At 37.3% G+C, this 20,331-nt stretch overlaps 1 protein-coding gene across 1 annotated transcript in view; it reads right to left on the reverse strand.

The window, feature by feature from the left end:
- LOC121897583 (cytosolic carboxypeptidase 4) overlaps positions 1-20,331 on the reverse strand; it is a 168,968-nt gene that overhangs the window by 131,753 nt on the left and 16,884 nt on the right. Inside the window, exons 2-4 of the mRNA XM_042412155.1 lie at positions 15,527-15,590; positions 13,603-13,749; positions 5,553-5,684 (exon numbers count right to left, since the gene is read on the reverse strand). Of these exons, the coding sequence (XP_042268089.1) occupies positions 5,553-5,684; positions 13,603-13,749; positions 15,527-15,590 (343 nt within the window). The remainder of the gene's footprint in view (positions 1-5,552; positions 5,685-13,602; positions 13,750-15,526; positions 15,591-20,331) is intronic.

Genomic DNA, 20,331 nt, shown 5'->3' on the forward strand with positions numbered 1-20,331 from the left:
AACAGCTATAAATTGCAGACATATACTGTAATTAACAATGCGTCTTCAGTATTAATGGTCCAGTGATGAGATCAGCTCAGTTTTACATTCAAAAACACATAACCCTTAACATCTATCACAAAAGAGGATGAGACAAGTGACAGCTTTATGGAACTGAACATTTATTCAAAAGCTTTCAAATCTGCCAAGTATATTCAAGTATACATGTGCAAAATGTGTATGTGTCATATCATTTCATTATAAATTTTATTTATATTTAGTTTAGACAGTAAAAGGTTAAGAGGCGTGCCCTCAATTGTGAAAAATAAATAAATAATATGTGAGGTGACAGTGGCTTTCTTTCTGACGGGCATGGTGGGGTCTGGTTGGCGATACTTCTTGTCAGCCACATACACTCCTCACAAAGGGCGGGGTTTTTTTTATTGATTATATTAATTATTCCGCCAGTTAAGCCCCTGCTGTCACCACTGCAAGTGAAGAAAAATTCAGATAGTAGGCTATTATAAATTATGAAATGCATGTGGGATAAACAAGGTGTAGGTATAGACCAGGCCAGTCTAAGCTATAATAATCTTTAAACTAGACTTGCAAGCAGCAGTGAAAATAATGTTTAATTAAAGCTGCAAGCAGTGATGAGTGAGCCCTCCCAGGGAGCAGCAGCTGTGGTATCACTATTGGAGGTCTGTTGACTCTGAATTGTCAAGATTATCAGACACTGTATGAATGGGTAAAATATTATTTCCTGCAGTATGTGGCACTGGCGATGACTCCGCATCACAAAGATCTTTAGATGTAACCAGCCGAATTTGAAGTCACTCGGGTTAAATCTAAATCTAAATCTAAAATACAAGGTCTGTCAATGGCTTCACTTTGCGAAAAAAAAAAATGCACAGTTTTTTTCAAAATGGCTGACTTCCTGTTGGATTTTGGGTATGGCTCCAAGAGGCTTTTTTTAAAGTCTGGAGATGGCACATCTGCCAACCAAATTTTGTAAATCTACATCAAATTTAATAGTGGGGGCTATGACTTGAAATTTTTTAGGAGGTGCCCTTGAGCCATTTTGCCACACCCATCCTCAAGACCTATATCAGATATTGCCACTTCTGATGCATGTGCAAAGTTTTGTGAGTTTTCGAGCACCCCTAGCACCTCAGAAATGCTAATTAGGGGACACTGATACCGAAAAGCTAGAGCTGAAAAACACCACCCAAACCCAATTGTGATACTAACTGAAATATTTACAAGTTTGAACATAGATGCAAAGTTTCGTGAGTTTTCATGCATCCAAAGGATTCAAACATGTCTTTGTAAAATGAAAAATGATGCACAAAATCCAAAATGGCTGGCTTCCTGTTGGGCGAAAAAAAATTGAAAAAATATGTACTCTTTCGGGAATGATGAAAGCACTGAATTTCATGAACATCAAAGAAACTTTGTTCCAAAATGCCCCTGCATTTGGGGGCACTATGGAGCATGCTGGCCACAACCAAGCCCAATCACTACAGAAATTTTGTGTGCCAATTTATGTGAGTTTTTGAGCACCCTAAGCCCCTCAAAAATGCAATGGTGTGGGGAAATAATAATAATAATAATCATGCTCGGGCCCTACATACCAGTAATTCAAACTTCCAACTGCTGAAGAACACAACCTGAAAATGCTCTCTTGTGCCTGCCAGGTGTCTATCATTTCATATATATATATATATATATATATCGTTATATATTGTTGTGACGCAAATCACAGAAATATTTTTCATCATTTGGAGTCTGTCCATCTTTTGCACAGATTACAGTGATAAATTACTCTTCTCGGTTTTTTACTCGCAAAGCTTTTATTGCACTTACAGTAACATAATGAGTTTAGTTGTTGTCAACAGACTGCTGTCTGTCTCTGCTGCGCTGCACACACACGCTGCACACACACGCTGCACACACACGCTGCACACACTGTCAAATCTTACAGTGGCCAACTGTTAATGTCTGTTCTTGATTTTGGCTCCAAAAAGCATCACATTTATAGTGTTTTACCATATTTAGAAATAACAATGGCTGTATTTTTACAGCAATTTATTACAGTGTTGTGTTCTGTTTTTGCTGTTTTATCCGAATGCTGTTGTTTTCTGGTTTTATTTTCACTTGGCAAACCATTTTCTGCTACTTAACTGAAAGTTATTATTTTTTTTTATTACTGTTACATAATCACAAGGTGGTTTGAGATTAGTTTTGGATAAAGAATATTATTCACCCTGCCTCAGCAGTCATTTCCTGCTGAAATTCAAACATCAGTTTGGCATAAAGCTGGTGTGTGGTTTGAATGGAGAGGTGCCCTCTCTATTTATGTGGACAGGAAGAACCGCTTTTATGGACTCATAAAAACATCAACCATTAAAGTGCCTGCAGTTGGGCCCAGATTTCACACACAGGCCTCTATCGCTCTCACCACTTCATGTGTAACCCTGGACACATTGTTAGTGGAAATAAACACTTAAATTGACTCATATTTGACAGATTAAAATTACACTGACTTCATCTTAAAGGGTTTGCCTCTGCTCTTCGTTCTGGCCACTTCAGCCACACTAAATGCCATAAAAAAGACTAAATTCTGATATTTTCCCTTTTTTAAATTTTAAACATAAAGTCTAACAATAATGATATACCATTATCTAGCTTTATATGGAGTAAACTCTGTGCTACATAACCATCAAAGTGCTCCTGTCTTACAATATATAGAGAGGTCCAGTTCTGCAAAACAAGCCACAATATCATCATTACTGTCAAGATGGATGTTTCAGTTGTGTCAGTGGTCAGATTACCACTTATGTTTTCAAAATCCTAGTAATCCTAGCATGTAGTTGTTGATAGTTGATGTTGATGGCTGTAATATATCAATTAATCATATCAATCTGAACTAATACAGAGGATCTTTATACATATCTGTGTTGTAGTTTGTGGTCTGTGGTTGTTGAGGTTTGTATACAACAGAGGTTCTTCCACATTAGTTTTTTCCAACTACCACCTTCCTTTGTAATACATTTTTTCCATAAAATTACAATACAAAGAGCACCCGCACACTGGACTCCAAGCAACCTTTAATTTCATTAGTAACATTTAGACAAGCTACAGGATTTCCTCTGGCATGGTAATCATGTGATAAGGAATATACAGTACCAGTCAAAAGTTTGGACACACTTTCTCATTCAAGGGAATTGAATCAAGTTGATATCTTTCAACGTTAGTCTTTTGTTACTGTACTTTCACCGCAGCTCAATGGGGAAATACTGTCCTTGGCAACACAAGGGAGGGAGCGAAGGAATTTGATGCTAAAAGGACTGTAAATGTGTCAGATATCCACATGATAAGACTAACTGCTGAAGCCTCATATAAGCTTCACATCAACTTTTAAATGCATTTTGCACTAAATGACCCTGTGGACACACTGTGGATTTTGGCCCACATCACTTATATTGAAAGCACATTTGAAGGGGATCTTTTAATAGCCAGTATGAACAGGCAACACATCCTCATAATTAAACGACCACATAGGTCGATTGTACAATGCACTTTAGAATGAGCCATAGGAATGTTTACTAATATGCTGCCTCTATCGGTGCTCTCCAGAACCATTACAAATCACTGTTAAAAAATAATTATGTTTTATGGTGTGACAGTGCTGTGCTTAAGGTCTGGTTAGGTTTCGGCACAAAAAGCACTTGGTTAGAGTTAGGGAAAGATCATGGTTTTGGTTAAAATGATCATTTGAAATGTGATGAAGGTTAAACTTACTACTTCCTTAAAGTTAGGCAACCTTCGTCATTATGGCAACAGTAAACACCACAACAATCATAGTTACCATTGTTAAAAAACTGTCCCGACTCGCAGTTGGAAACGTGACACTCATAGTTAAGTCCACTTTTTGCCGTCTATCTATCTAGCCATCCACTAGCCCAGTCTCACATCAAAGTGTGATGTTGGTCCACAGTGCAAAACATATTAGACCCAATCCCAATGTTCCCCCTAAGCCCTAAACCCTCAACCCTCGTGGACTTAACTGAGGTCATCTGGTAAGTGATTGAATGTGATAGGCTGCAAGGGCTTGAAATGGTTTAAATAGGAATAGGACAGCACTAATGTCAGTTACCTTGACGACACCAAAACATGTTACGTATGATTGTGGGTTTGGGATTTTTTATTCAATACTTTATCGCCATATCAACATGACTGCTTGGAATTTTTCTTAGTGAGCTCAATTGAGCAAAAACAGAAAAAGACAAAAATAGCAAAACCATTCACTCATAAAGCTCATAATACATTAAAAAAAAGTGTAAAACAGATAGTTAATATCCAATCCATAAAATAATCATGTGCGCAACAGTCAAGTAAGGGACCAACTGCCTGATCTGAACGTCTTCCAGGCTCTTGCCTTACAGAGTGGACAAGACGTGATTGTCAAATAATCAATAATGAAAGGCATTTTTGTCAAAACAGCATCATTAAGCAAAAATTAAAATAAATGGTTGATGAATAAACTAAGTGTGTAATATAACCTATGCTTGCATTTTTCAGATTTCATGTCTTTTTATGTATCTTAAATCCTTTTTAATATATGTGTGTTTCTTTGTAAATTAAGGCATACTATGCCAGGCTGAACACCCACATGCCAGTTTGTTTACTGTGTTTTGTTGTTAACACTTCAGGGCTTCCCCTGGTAACCCCGTATTTAACACTGATTTAAAATCACAATACTGTGAACTGTCATTCTGTAGAGTATGGGCTCAAAGCCAATGAAATACAGTTAGCATCTAAGCAGAAGTGCAAAAATATAGTATTATTTACAGGTGAGTACTCTTTTAAAGAGTATGGTCTAGACCTGCTCCATGTGAAAAGTGCCCTGAGATGACTTTTGTTGTGATTTGGCGCTATATAAATTGAATTGAATCGAATCGAATTGAATTGAATTGAATTGAATTGAATTGAATTGAATGAGTGCAGTAAAGTAAACAAGTGATGCCATATCTTCCAGTATGTACAATGATGGACAGTGGAGAGAGTTAAATATGTATATAGAGAGGAGAAGTGGACAGTTAGAGAATAGAGAATGCAAATGTTAAGGTGTACAGTATGGACAGCATATGTGCATTTGGTTAGTAACTAGAGTCAGATGAATGTAGACACATCAGGAGGTTAATCCTGTACATCCAATTTGCCTTTTGGATTATTGTAACATCACTGACATCTAGTGGGTGAATACTACTCATACTGCACACAATGGTAAGCCAGTGATGTATCAGATATTTTCCCAGCTACTTTGAACGCAGCCTTCTCTGTATCTGTATCATATAAGCAACTAGGACAACGACAGATGATAAGAGGTAGAAACATTGGTTTTAATTTTCATCACCAACTGTTTAGAGTTATGTAAAGCTTTTCATTGCCCTAAAATACATTGAAATCAATAAAAACATTGATTTTTTTTCACAATTTTTTTTTTGATTTTCTGTTCATGACATTTGTAAATAGGAGTGTATGTATTAAGTGTATGTGTGTGTTGGTACCTGATGTGGAGAAGACTTGGATGACCCAGAGGCAGGCTGCAGCCCGCCTGGCATGACTGACGTTGTGTCTTAGAAGATTCAGAGTCAGCAGCACAGCTCCAGCCTCCTCTGCCTTCATACCTATACGACGGTCTGCAGAAACACAAACATACACACACACTTATAAATGTACTGACAAAGTAAGATCAAGATGAATAGTGTGCAGATTTCAGGAGCTTAATTTGCATAATTCTTGTAATAATTTTGGCATTTTTTGACTGGTGAATTTAATAATTATTGTGATTTTTTTGTTGACATCCCTTCTGCAATATACTGTGTATTTAACTGAAAGCAAATGAGTGATTTGCTCTATCTAAACAGCTATTTGGGAACTTAACCCTTGTGTCTCACTAGGGACCTAAAAGGGCCTTTAATGTTTTATTTGTTTAATCATTTTCGCTGTGATTATGCTGTAGTCATGATTTTCGGCAAAGGTGTGCATTTTTATCCAATTTTGGAAATTCAACCACAGATCCCATATTAAGTCTATAACACACTGTGCAGAAACAATACTAACTTTCAGCATGTTAGAGCCCTTTTAGGTCCCATTATCCAACAGGTTGTTCCGATCAAGTGATCTGATTGGTGAACTAGACATTTAGAACATGATCAAATCAGCATGACAGCACACCTAGCTGTGCTCAAATGAAAAATGCCTCATCACCATAAATATTACGCAATTGATTAGAACTATAGACCCTGACGTCACGCTAACAACAACAGTCATTTCCAGGTAGATAGCTGGCAGTTGATTTTAGTTGCGGAGATATGTGAACCCAGCAAACTTGTTTATTTCTGTTGTCATTTTCAGCCGTAACTGTAACGTTTGAAGATATATAGTTAAACACAGTGGTCCAACCTATCTGATGTTCCTGCTGTGCTTATTTTATTTACTGTGTTGCTTTTCTAGCATCTTTAGTTTGTTTTGTTTTGTCAAGATCAGTGTTAAAACCCGGAACTGATTTTTTCATAAAAGTGTGAACAATTCAAATCAGATTTTTTTCACAATTCAGTTTAGGACCTCAACAGTGTTCATGTCACTTACCCAGTTACTCCAAAAAACGAAAAGATAAATGACTAAATAATATTGATGTTACACTTGACTACTGAACACAGTACTGACCTATCAAAGCAAAAGTATCATGGCAAGATGTTTCGACCCCTCGCATGACAACCCCAAACATTACGGGCAGTGCTTCTCAATCTGCCACCATATTTAAAAACAGAGCTGTAGACTGTTTAAAAGTGATCCGCTTTAATTGACATTGTTTAACAAAATAACAATAATGAAATCAACAAGACCACTTATATTCTGATTAAGCTTTCTGAAGCATTCAATCAATGTGAAACAATTGAAAATGGTTTGCTGTTTTGAAGCATTTGATACAGTCAAAATAGCGACATCTGCTGGGCAACTACTGGTATTGCACTTGTATGGATAGATTAAATCTGAGACTGCGATGAAACAGTTAGTCTGAATATAAGTGCTGTTATTCATTTCATTATTGTATTTGGGAATCGTTAAGCTACCTCATGCAAGAAACTCATGATAAATGATGTACAAATCGAAAGAGTGTCTGAAATCAAATTTCTTGGAGTAATAATAGACATTAAATTATGTTGGAAGCCACACATAAATTATAATAAAGCAAAAACATCAAAGTCAACTGCAATATTATATAAAGTCAAAGATCTTCTAAATCAACCATCATTATACACCTTGTACTGTTCCTTCATACTCCTACCCCTACTGTGTAGAAGTGTGGGGGAACACATACAAGACAAACACAGATCCAATTTTTATCCTTCCAAAAAGAGCCATAAGAATCGTAAATAAAACCACTTACAGAGAACCAACAAACCCACTCTTCATCAAATTAAATGCACTAAAATTTAAGGACCTGTTTGATTCCAAAACTATTCAAATCATGTACAGAGTAAAAAATCAGCAGTTACCAAACAGTATCCAAAGGTTGTTGGTGGGAAAGTTAATATGACTTCATGTATGTTCAAAAAACAATTAGTGAGGACATTGTATCACAACAAAGGGAGCCAATCTATGGAACAACTGTAGTGAAGAAATTAAAACATTTAAGACATTAAGTAAGTTTAAACAAATCTTCAAAAACAACATATTGAACATAGAGGTGGACTGGAATAATATCATTTGGTAGAGAGTGTCTTTTTGACTTGTGTTGTTTTTGTTTGTTGTTATTGTTATTGCAAGTTATATTTATTCTCTTGTGTTGTTTTGATTTTGATTGTTGTTTTTTCGGCTTTGATTTGATCGATAAAGTAATTTAAAAAAAATTAAAGCTGCAAGCAGCAATGGTCAGGACCTCGCATTCTGGCCCGTCGGGATCAGATCATTTTGCTTTTTAAAAATGAGGGATATTTCTTACAAGTGTGGTGTGCTTTTATTTTGAAAGTTTGATTGACATGTGTACTGTTAGGTGTGTAGAGACAATAAGTAACTTTACTGTCTGTGTCAATTTAAAATTTGTGGAAACTAATGAAATCTAGAGATGCTGCACTAAGGAAGGCAATTAAAACTAGAAGAGACACTGACATGCTGATTTATAAAGGTTTAAGGAACAAAATTATCCAAGAGCTAAGAGATGCTAAATCTTGTTTTTATCTCAATATTTTGAATGAGGCAAAAGGCAACAGTAAATTGATCTGGAAAAACATCGATAATCTCACAAGGAGGGACCCAAAATTTTTAGGAGATTTTAAACTCAAAGTACAGGGAAAGTTAGTTGAAGATCATCTTATTGTTGCTTCTGTCTTTAATAATTTTTTTCTTGAGTCTGCAAATGAGTTGGGAAAAAAATTTACGAAAAGGAAACTGGATATTGTTCCTATGGATGCTACACGCCAGGTTTTCGAGCTGGTAGAAACTAATGAATTACAAGTAAATAGTATCATCAGCTCCTTAAAAAGCTCCAAAAGTAGAGATGCTTTCCAATTCGTCACCATGTTTGTCAAATCACACAAAGATATTTTAACTCCCCCCATTCCTCATTTAATTAACTTGTCTTTTAAACACAGCTCCTTCCCTGATGACTGGAAATGTGCCATTGTCACGCCTATTTTTTAATATGGAGACCGCCTTGAAGCCAGTAACTACACACCAATAAGTATACTGCCAGTACTCTCAAAGGTTGCTGAGAAAGTTGTCATTGAACAACTGACAACATTTCTTAATACAAGCAATTTTGGTCTACATTGTATGCAATTTGGCTTTAGAGCAAATCATTCCATCGAAACTGCTACCTTGCACTTAATAGAGCAAATTAAATCAAGACTTGATAAAAGAGGAGTAGTTGGTGCTGTATTTTTAGATCTGCGTAAAGCATCCGACACAGTCAATCATGATGTTTTAGTATCGAAACTCTCTAAATTTAACTTCTCATCTAGAGCACTGGCATGGATGTCTTCATATTTATCTAGTAGGAGACAATGTGTTAAAGTTGGTGACACACTGTCCAGTAACATTAAGTGCACAATGGGTGTTCCACAAGGGTCAGTGTTAGGTCCCCTATTATTTAGCCTATATATTAATGATCTCCCTGAACAATGTCATGATGCAGAGCTACAAATGTATGCAGATGACACTGTTGTGCACACACATGCAAAAACAGCTGAGTTAGCTGCTCCAAAGCTAACTATTGCATTGGAAAGGATCACACATTGGCTTGATCAATCATGTCTGAGTCTTAATGTAAACAAGACAAAGGGTATGTTTTTCTCTAAGACTATGGTACAACCTCCTAACGCTGATGTTCTCTCAACAAAGTTGACATAGTTACTGATTTTAAATATCTTGGTGTGACACTGGATCCAAATTTGGACTTTAAGAAACATGTTTAAAAAAAACGGTTAAAACCATAAAGTATAACTTAGCAAATTTTAGACATATTAGAAACTGTCTCTCTTTAGACACAGCCAAGATATTTATGCATGCTATGATTCTTTCCCATATGTCTTATTGCATCACATGTTGGGGGCAGGCTGGAGAAACAGCCATAAAACCTCCTGAGTCCTTATACAAACATACTCTAAAAACTCTGGACAAAAAGCCAATCATTTCCATCACTGTAGGGTACTGGAGAAATACAATTTACTGAGCTTTGACAGTTTTAGATTATTCTCAAATTTGTGCCTAGTTTATAAAATTTTAAATGGTTTGGCCCCTCCTCCACTATGTGACTTTGTGTACACTCGCTCAGAAAGTTCTATTAGATCCTCCAGAATATCCTCTATACAAGATTGTACCATACCATTTCATCGCACTGCATTTGGGCAGTCAGCTTTCTGTGTGAAAGCCACCACTCAGTGGAATGCCCTACCTGATTATATGAAGAACTGTAGTTCTATCAATACATTCAAGGCCAAATTAAAAAATCAACTAAAGACAAATCAGCTGTGTGACCACTGATCATGTAATCTTACATTCAAAATCATATTTTAGTAGGAAATTTTGTGGCGAATCAATTGATACAGGTTTGAAAGTGGTCAGACTTATAGTTTAGATGTCAGAAGCCTCTGTTTGACACAGAGTTCATGCCTCCCCATTGTTTTACATTGTAAGGGTGATGTGGCACTGCAACTTTGAGGGCTTATAAAATTACTTATTAGTTATTAAATTAAATAAATTATTACAAAGTTTTTAACAGCTTTTTTTCAGCACAGTGTAATAAGTCATCTATCAAAGTTTGAAGCTGATACCATTAACGCCCTCAGAGGAGATAGTGTTCGTTCATCTTATTTTGAAAGGCTTATAGCGGACTTCCTGTTGGATTTAGGTCAGGGGTGTCAGGATATGATTTGTAGATCTTGATGAGACGAATAATTGAATAATTGAACACATGAAAAACAATAAGGTCCTCACCCTTAGGCCCTCTGCCTTTTGGGCTCGGCCCCTAAAAAAGGGGGTTGGACCAAGCAGCAACCTCCAGGGCTGAAAAATGAAGCCAATGCGGAAGTGCAAAAAACCTGCATTAACTCTAATGGCCAGCAGGGGGCGACTCTACTGGCTGCAAAAAGAAGTCTGATTGCATGGAAGTCTATGAGAAAATGACGCTACTTCTCTCTTGATTTATTACCTCTGTAAACTGTTCCCTAATGAGTTTATGGTCTCAATCGCTAGTTTCAAGTCTTCTTCAATACAGCATGATGTTAATTTTGTAAATTATGGTCCCATTTAATTTAAATTTGATGATAAAGCAGGTTATGCTTTAGGGTATGGCTACATTGTGATTGACAAGTCGCTACCACGCAACAACATTGCTTACATAACGTAACCACTGCATATGGGCGTAGCTGTTGCTATTTCACAGTGTGTTTTCACTTCACTGAAGTCAATTGTAACATTGTGGTTGCCTTAAAAACAGTCTCATTCAGCATTTGGTTGTAATAAAAGACCCATCAATGAGTCGGATGATCAGTTTTTCCAGTGAATACATTTTGTTTTAATGGTTTTAGGCCTGTTTTTCGCTAGCAATAATAAGCATCAGCATTAGCATGATCACTGTTAACCATAGATAGTAAATGCACCATGCTTACCAAGCTAGCAGCTAGTGCTATGGTCAGCTCCACCCTCTCGTCCAAATATGGTCACTTCTGGCTCCAAAAATCAAACATGGCGACTGCCATATCCAAGATGGCAATGGTCAAATTGCTACACTCGAGGCTTCAAAACGGCAGTTCTCAAACGAATGGGTAACATCACAGTGACTATGTCCATATTTTTTACAGTCTATGGGTAGGATTAGAAAAGTTCTCTACTTCATCCTATGCCCTTTTCGAATATTGATAGGTTATTATTTGTGTGGCTTACTGAAAGTTCAGTGTTATTTTGGGGGGGGTTTTGTTTTGTTTTGTTTCGTTGCCTATATATTTTATTTTGTTATTTTAACATATAAATAATCATATATATAATATAATATATATAATCAAAATAAATAATCTAATCTAATCAATAACAATGTTATTTTGTTCCATACAGTCTTTACTATTAAAATGGCTCCCTTTTCAACAGAGTCTACAGCTCTGTTTTTAAATACTGTGGCAGATTGAGAAGCACACCCCATATCCAAACCCAGCATGACACCTCTCTGATAGAAGTGTGATGTAACAAGGCCTCGTTTGGGGTGATAATGTGATTTTTGGCATGGTGAAGCAAGGTGTCGAAACATCTTGCAGCTTTCGCTTTGAAAGGTTGATATTGTGTCAAATAGTCTGCTTTGAGTGTGACATCACTACACATATGTACATACAGATAGGTGACAAATTAAAGGAAAAACAGGTCTGAATGCTTGACCCCTACAGTGAGGAGATGTGTTGGCTCTGTTATGCTGTGGGGGGCATTTTGCTGGCATGGTTTGGATCCACTTGTCCCCTGAGAGGGAAGGGTAACTGCAAACTAATACAAAGTTGTTCTGAGTGATCACCTTTATCCTATGATGAAACATTTCTATCCTGATGGGAGTGGTCTCTTCCAGGATGACAATGCCCCCATCCATAGGGCACGAGGGGTCACTGAATGGTTTGATGAGTATGAAAATGATGTGAATCATATGCTGTGGCCTTTGCAGTCACCAGATCTCAACCCAGTTGAGACACCTATGGGAGATTTTGGGCCGACCTGTTAGACAGCGCTCTCCACCACCATCATCAAAACACCAAATGAGAGAATGGCGGCATCTGAAATTCCATACTAACATGCTATTTAGTACGCTAAAACAGTATGTGAGATTTTTTAGTATGTCTGAAACCTTAGTACTTGAAGTGCATACTATTTCTGGGGAAACATTACAGTATGCAAGCACTGGACACTTGCATAAATATCTCACAATGAAATGCAGTAGTGATGATAACAACAACAACACAACTGACGATGGCGGAAAGCAACCAAGGCAGCTCTGGCGTAACATCAATAACGCTTCAATTTACATAAGGTTACACTTTGCTAGGTGTAATATATTTTTTAAATTACTTCAGACTTTATGATTGGCACCGGCTACCACGGTTATGCGGTTACTCCAACTAGCAAGAAGGCTCTCAGGAAGTGATGTGATAATTACAGCTCGGTGTATCTGAAAAGATACATACTACTGTTTAGTCACACAAAAGTAGGTTGAATGATAGTACACATATTGGGTATGTAGTGTATAGTATGCAATTTCAGACACAGTGAATATCTCTTGGAAGAATGGTGTTCATCCACCCAGTAAAGTTTCAGAGACTTGTAGAATCAATGCCATAGTGCATTGAAGCTGTTCTGGCTGCACGTGGTGGCCCACCACCTTACTAAAACACTTTATTTTGGTTTTTCCTTTAATTTGTCACCCATCTGTATGTAATATGGGGGACTGTGCTGAACAATATGGAACATATTAAAAAGTACGCAAATAAGTAAAAGAATAAATGGGACAAATGGTTTGGTCTCACATTGTGTATATATATATATATATATATATATATATATATTTCTGTATAGCCTTTGTGTTTATTTGTGAAATGTTGCACAGGCAGGAATTTTGCATGGTGGGGCTCTGCTGCAGGGACATACAATACACAGAATGTTTGTTAAGGGACCATGTAGTAGAATATTTAGTCCCACACAGGTCCAGCTACCTGAAGATCCTTATTACAGCTTTTAAAATGAATGGACTTCTCTGCTATTTTTTGACATCTGCCGATACATAAGATTAATTTTGTTTGGATAAATTTGTCTTTTTGGCTTGCAAACCCAAGTATCTGCAGTGTAAACCAACACTGTGTTGTAAATACATGCAATTATTGGATTATTTAATATATATATAATAGTAAGCTAAACAAAACTAAAGGTTTTGTTACCTCTTTAGTCTGTCAGCAATTACTGTAAAGCTGCCACACATTCCTCTGATGTATCTAAACAGATTCTTGTTGAGAATCTCATCATCTTGCCCTGGTTTTTTATCATCAACATAACATTTATACTATTCATTTATTTATATGTCCTCACCTCTATGTCCAACTTTAGCCAGTAGGTGCAGTAGTGGCAGCAGGATGGTGTAGTTGGGACTGAAACTGCGGCCTGTGTTGACCAGTGCAGTCAGCAAGGCTTCGCTGCCACCTTTACTGATCATGTAGTGGATACGACGATCAGTACCTGAACATGGAGAGAATCATGGTTGATTGAATACTGATGTTTCTTTTACTGGTGAAGACATCTAGTGCTTTGGCATTGCTATTATAAATCTGAACAACCTGTTTGGTAAATGGTAAATGCACAGCATTTATATAGCGCCTTTCTTCTGACCCCTCAAAGCGCTTTTACACTACATGCCACATTCACCCATTCACACACACATTCATACGCTAATGGCAGAGGCTGCCATGCAAGGTTTCAACCTGCTCGTCAGGAGCAGTTTCTAATCGTTCACACACACACTCACACATCACAGCCTTTGACACTTCGACATGCAGACTGGAGGAGCTGGGGATCGAACCACCAGTCTTTCGATTAGTGAATGACCCGCTCTACCTCCTGAGCCACAGCCGCTTTTTTTACAAATGACTAGTGTTTACTGGACTTCACAATGAAACAGCATCCATATTTGTTTTATTTCCTGCTGAAACAGAATGTCAGGATGACAAATAATGCATGAAAATGCTCAAGAATCTGATAAATGTATGTGTAAAATGGTAAGTATTAGGACATTAACACATTTTTGTTGTGCTGGATCTGTAAACATATTGGATTGAAATCAAACAGTGACTATGAGGTTGAAGTGCTTACAGGTCTACACTGTTCACCCAATATGGCTGTGAACAAACTCAAACACCTCTGAAACTGAAAGTCAATACGTCAACCTCATCATCAGTTTTATGTCAAATCCAATATGCTGAAGTACAGGGGGAATATAATGCAAATCACATCACTATCCAAGTACTTTTACTGAAGTGTACTATATACTACAAATAATGGAGATATGATTGATAAACATACACTGTTGATAAAAATTGTAGGTTTTGTGGCAGTTATAGATAAATTATATTACTTAAATATGATGAATATAACATTTGTAAACAAGGTTTAAACAATTTAAATTTATACAGTTCATTATGATTTAAAACTATGATATGTAATTATTCCGCATTAAAATGTCTTTTAAAATGTATTTTATTGAGTTGTGTACTTACATTTTCCCAAATGTTTCCAACAATTTTCAAACCCCGAGAAACCCATAATGTTAATCAGCAGCTCGGCTCACAGCCCCTCCCGGACATCCTGTGTTCACCAAACAGCATCAGAGAAACACTGATTTTATGTGTGAAAATGCTTTATTCAGCGTTTTTACCGGTTTTAATCCCCATGTATATTTGTCACTTTTTTTACCGGTTTTAATCACCAGTTCTGTTTCTTTTGGAGAGGAGGAAACCTCTGCAGATTATTTGGCTCCCAGTAAAAACCTCCTGAACAATGAACACTGAAGGAATCCTTACAGGGAGAAGCTGGTTGTTTAACAATGACAACAACGCCCATGGTCCTGAACTACTTCACAATGTCATCAAACTTGGTCTTTTGGTATTGTTTTGATGGAGAGACCCCTAGCAGTACAAATTATATACTGTGCGTTTAATGTATCACTTTTAATAATATTTTCCCAAGGAAGTCTTTCCGTGCATTGAAGTGTGAGATTTGAAAAGTTTGAAACATACTGCCACCAGTGTGGCTGCCAGTTCAAGTCTTCATGCCTGCATTTGTGCACAAGTTAAGCAGATAACATTTCTCACTTTTCTGTATTGATCAGCTCCCCTCCTTTTCTCTCTGTTGCCAAAGACCTATTTGGGTTGACTTCTTTTACATTGTTTTTGTGTGTATACCTGAATACATATATGCTACTATCATATTAAATGCACTGGAGTGTTCAATCTGAGCCTACCTGCTGACAGAAGTTCATCCAGGATATTGAGAATATTCAGGGTGCTCTCCACATCCCCTGCATTCTGCAGAGACCAAAAACAGACAGAGCATATACAATAATTGGGTGGATCTGGACAGGAAATGATTATCAGAAGAATGGCTATTTCATATTTTTATAAAAACATTATGTAGCCTAAAATGGCAGTAGGTAGAAGGCTACTAGGTCATCTTCAAGGTTAAACAAGGTTAAACAAAGACAAACACTTTATATAAATGAAATAGTCTTACAACACATCACAATATGATTTTGACAATTAAACATAGTTAAACGATGTAAAACCTGAGGGTTGTTATTAGGGGTGTGCCTGAATACATATACAATATTCGGCAAAGCACAAGTAGTGGGTTTTTCACGAATATTTGTTTCATACAGATATTTTTAAAATTATTTGTTTTCAGGAAGAAAAAAAACCCATGTCAAATACCAGCGTGCAGGTCAATTTCATTGCTATCTCAGTCTCTCTCCTCTGCTCTGCTGTTATGTCTATCAGCGGGTCTCAACGAGAGGAGTCACATCTACCTGCTACATGACGCACATTTCCTAATTTTGACATCACTCCCGGAGTGGGGGGTGTTCCCCAGAGATAAAGCTGAGCTACTGACACACGCAAAGTTCTCCCAAGGGACTGTTCATAACCTGTTGTTCCCCCTCTCCTTTCCACAAAGTTAGGTTGTAAAAAATAGGCAATAAATGAAAAGTGCAAAGCAATAATCGCCTTTGAAGTTCTTCCCTACACGTTACATGCTGTGCTGTCTTTGTGTTATGGGTGTCTGCAATGAGGCAATGAGTAAAGTTGAAGTTCAGTAGTCAGTGCAGTAGTCTATGATCTGGGAGACTCCAGTTTGAGACTCGGTGTGGGGACCTCCTTCATAAAGTAGTTTATTCATGAACACTTATTGTAACAATTACATTTTTTTAAATTAAAAGTGTTATACAAACAAAAACAGGATTTTTAAGCCTCTTTTGACTTTTATTTGAATACAAATACAAATACAAATAATTTTGCTGCCTCAACAAATACAGACAATACTCACAAGGCCATTTTCAAAGTCTAACAATTGCAACAAAGCACAAATAATATGGACTCACAACAACTGGCTAACTCCAATCTCACCTGTTTATCTTACACAAAGGCTCTAGTGGTAACTATTCTCAATAGCACCACTAGCTGATGTAGCTGATGATGTTATACAGGAATGAATAATCATAACTTCAAAAGCAGACCATTTTAACCCACATTATCTCAAATCAAGGACTATTCTAATGCACAACTCAGAAGGTGATTTTTGCTCTTTAAGACTTAAACTGGCCATTTGGGCCAGTGGAGGACTAGACCTTACTGCCAAACCACCCCTGAGAATAAACTTGCGCTTGCAGAGTGAGGGTCTCTGGCACAACTTCACCTACTTCCAAGGTGCACAGGGAAGGGAAATAAGTCTCCCCTTGCCTCTGTTAATCTTGGACTACGATTGACCTGAAACCACATGACCATATATCCAACCTATCTTTGTAGATGTCCCATTGGCTGATATGTGTCTATTTGTATATGATTGGTTGTCTTTTATACATTTTTTAACTTTTTTTTACCTTTTTTCATACCCAACTTACTTCATTTAAATGGTGTTTGCAATGTGTTTTATGATGACCCTGATGGAGGCCACAAGCCGAAATGCGTCGGTCAACTAATAAAGTTGTTCCTCATACTACAAGTGTTGCGGGAGTTCTCATCTTTCTTCCTTAATAAACTTGCGCTTCTCATTTACCCTGTATGAGGAAATGAGAGAATAATCGTAATAATGAGAGCACATGGTTTTATGAAATAAAAAGGTTGCAAAATTGATTTAAAGGGGCTATATTATGCTTTTTGTTTTCAGACATATATATAATGTCACAGTGTTGGATAGTCATGTAAAAAGTGGCCGACGTGTCAAATAACGAGGTTAACATATGTAGTAGTAATCCCTGTGAGCAGAAAGCCCTGGCTTCAGACTGCTTTGAACACTCGGTTTCCAACAGTTTTTTCTACTTTCAGCCCGAGCTGACGTCAGTCCGTGACGGATTTCTTTATATGGACATCTGCTACAGTGCACAGCATGTGAGTTCACAGCTCCGCTCTGGGAGTAGTTACGCCAAGCCACGACGCCATTACACAGCACAGCAAAGTAAAATAAGTAGTTTACCTATTGGAGATGTGCTGGTTGTCTGCAGCTCTTCATAAAACATCTCACTGTGGCTGTTTCTGCTTGTACTATTCCTCCATACATCATTTCTAACTGATCCGCTCGACAAATAGCTCCAAATAGCTCCATATGTTGTTGTTTCAACTGGTTTTTAGCGCCGCTAACGCTAAGTCAGTGAGGAACACGTTTTTACTTCCTGTAAATTCTTCACAATAAAAGTCTCCCATTAGTTAGTCATTTAAAAGCTTTTAATTTGAAGCAGTAAAGCAGGAAATGTTTGGTTTGCATTGATGATAAAGTTACACAACTCTGATATGTAAAACTGGCCAATCAGAACAGAGTGGGCTCATTGGGAGGGGGGCCTTAAAGAGACAGGAGCTAAAACGGAGTGTAAGAGAAACTGTGTATATTGAGGGGCTGCATAAAGGGCCAGTATAAGATAAATAAGGAGTTTTTTGAACTGTGAATCATGCAGAGCTACTCTAGTGGAGTCCAAAAATAAAAATTTAGAGCTAAAATGAGCATAATAGGTCCTCTTTAAATACAGTCACTCCACTGTTACATCTGTCCCAGTGTACAGGGACAGTTGTAACACATGCCAGGGACGGTTGTAACATGTCAAAAATATACATAATTAATCAGTCAAATACTCAAAATGAAAAAGATTATTTATCATTCATGTCATTGTGACTACTAATTTCTTTTTTTAATGAATAAAGGTATTAATAATGAATACCTTTTTCACACTACATGACAAAAAAGAGGGGAAGCCATCAAATTATATGCAAGAAAATTATTTAATGGGTAGAACACACAACCTCAAAAAAGTTTAAACATGAAATCAAAATGGATTAGTTTGAGGACAACATTCAGTACAGAGTCACATGGCAAATGCTGTATGATTTGGCCACTGTCCTGACTGATTTGCCCTGTTTTATGCCATCTGAAGCCCTCTCCAGCAAAGGAAGTGGGACTCCCCTGTCTGTCTTCCTCTGTCTGATATTTGGTATGCTGTAAGCAAACACGTGTTTCCACTGACTAGTAGCAACTGATTATCATTAACTTAGCATGTAATTTTATGACATTTTACATTTAATATGCTATCTATCTATCTATCTATCTATCTATCTATCTATCTATCTATCTAGTATATGCAGGCCTTTAGGTTTTTAAAATATAAATGAAACTTGGTCCAGGGATGGTAGTAACAAGACTTTACAACTGTCCCAGTATCACAAGCCATGTTTTCACCTCATGTGAACTAGCTTGACTGCTAGTTTGACACATGTTAGCCATTTCTATTTTTAGCTTACAGAACAGTGATTCTAATAATACTTGTGTATAATACTTGGATTCCTAGACATTTAATCTCAGGACAGTATCCAAAAAAATACATCTGATAGAAAAATTAAATTTTTACCTCAAAAAACACTTTTGCTGGTAACTTTCCCTAGGAGTTTCAAATGTGGCTCCTTTTTTGTAAACAACAAGATAATCTAACAGCGCATGTACAGAGTGAGTGTAATCACTGTAGCTTGCTCAAGGTGTTACAACCATCCCATGTTACAACTGTCCCTGGTCTCCCCTACAGCTGCAGGGTTGAGCGGAGGTGTGTGGGGGTGTTTGTGCTTTAGAACATAACCGCTGTGAAACGATCAGAAAATAACGTTTTATTGATCTGATTCACCGACTTTCTCACTACTAGTGCTCCCTCTCTTCATTCACTCTCTAGCTCACTCAACCACAGCTGCTCTCTCTCTCGCTGGTGCTATCAACTTTCTCTTTTCCTCTCATCTTTTTTTAAAACAAGTCGGGAAGCTGACAGAAAAGTCTAACCTAACTTTTTAACGTTATTAAACAAAGAGAAATGTCCTCACATCCTAGTAACGTCTTTTTATTTCCTCATGGCAGAGTTTATAGCTCTGATCAGTCTGATCTCGTCACACCTCTGAATCTAGAATGCTGGCATGCTATGTAAAAGCACACATAGAGGCAGCTTTATGCCAGGTTTGTGTGGTTCAGTGTAAAGAAATCAAATGTGGCTCTAAGGCGGATCCTCTTTACAGCTATGATGCGGGTTCTCTGTATAAAACAGGCTTCTCTCTCACTGTGTTGTCTGGCTACTCCGATCAATTAGCGAGGGATTGGACCGAACCAACTCAAAGGGGGGTCCAAAAATGTGCGATTTTTTATTACTTGTTTTTGTCAGTTGCTGAAAATAGTAAAATGATAATTGATATAGGCTGCTTAAATATAATCACCTGATTGTGGGGACTGTATGATGATATGTTTATTTTTGAAAAGACAAAAAGTGGGGTAGCAAAACCGTGATTTTGCTCCCCCTAATTGAATAATGGGGATGCATTTGCTCCACTTGCTCCATTGCTCAAGTGCCTATGAATGGGATCACTGTGATGGAGCCCATTAGGCCAACAGTCTGGTGTTAGTGTGATAAAAAAAAAACCTGCTCATCCATTCTCCATAAAAAATGTATGTGCAAGAACCTTTAGGGATATAGGTTTACATATCTATCTGATATGTTCTGATCTGTCTACTTTACACATTGATGTAATGCCAATCTTC

The sequence above is a fragment of the Thunnus maccoyii genome, chromosome 5 (genome assembly GCF_910596095.1).
Source record: "Thunnus maccoyii chromosome 5, fThuMac1.1, whole genome shotgun sequence".
In the NCBI taxonomy this organism is placed as follows: Eukaryota; Metazoa; Chordata; class Actinopteri; order Scombriformes; family Scombridae; genus Thunnus; species Thunnus maccoyii.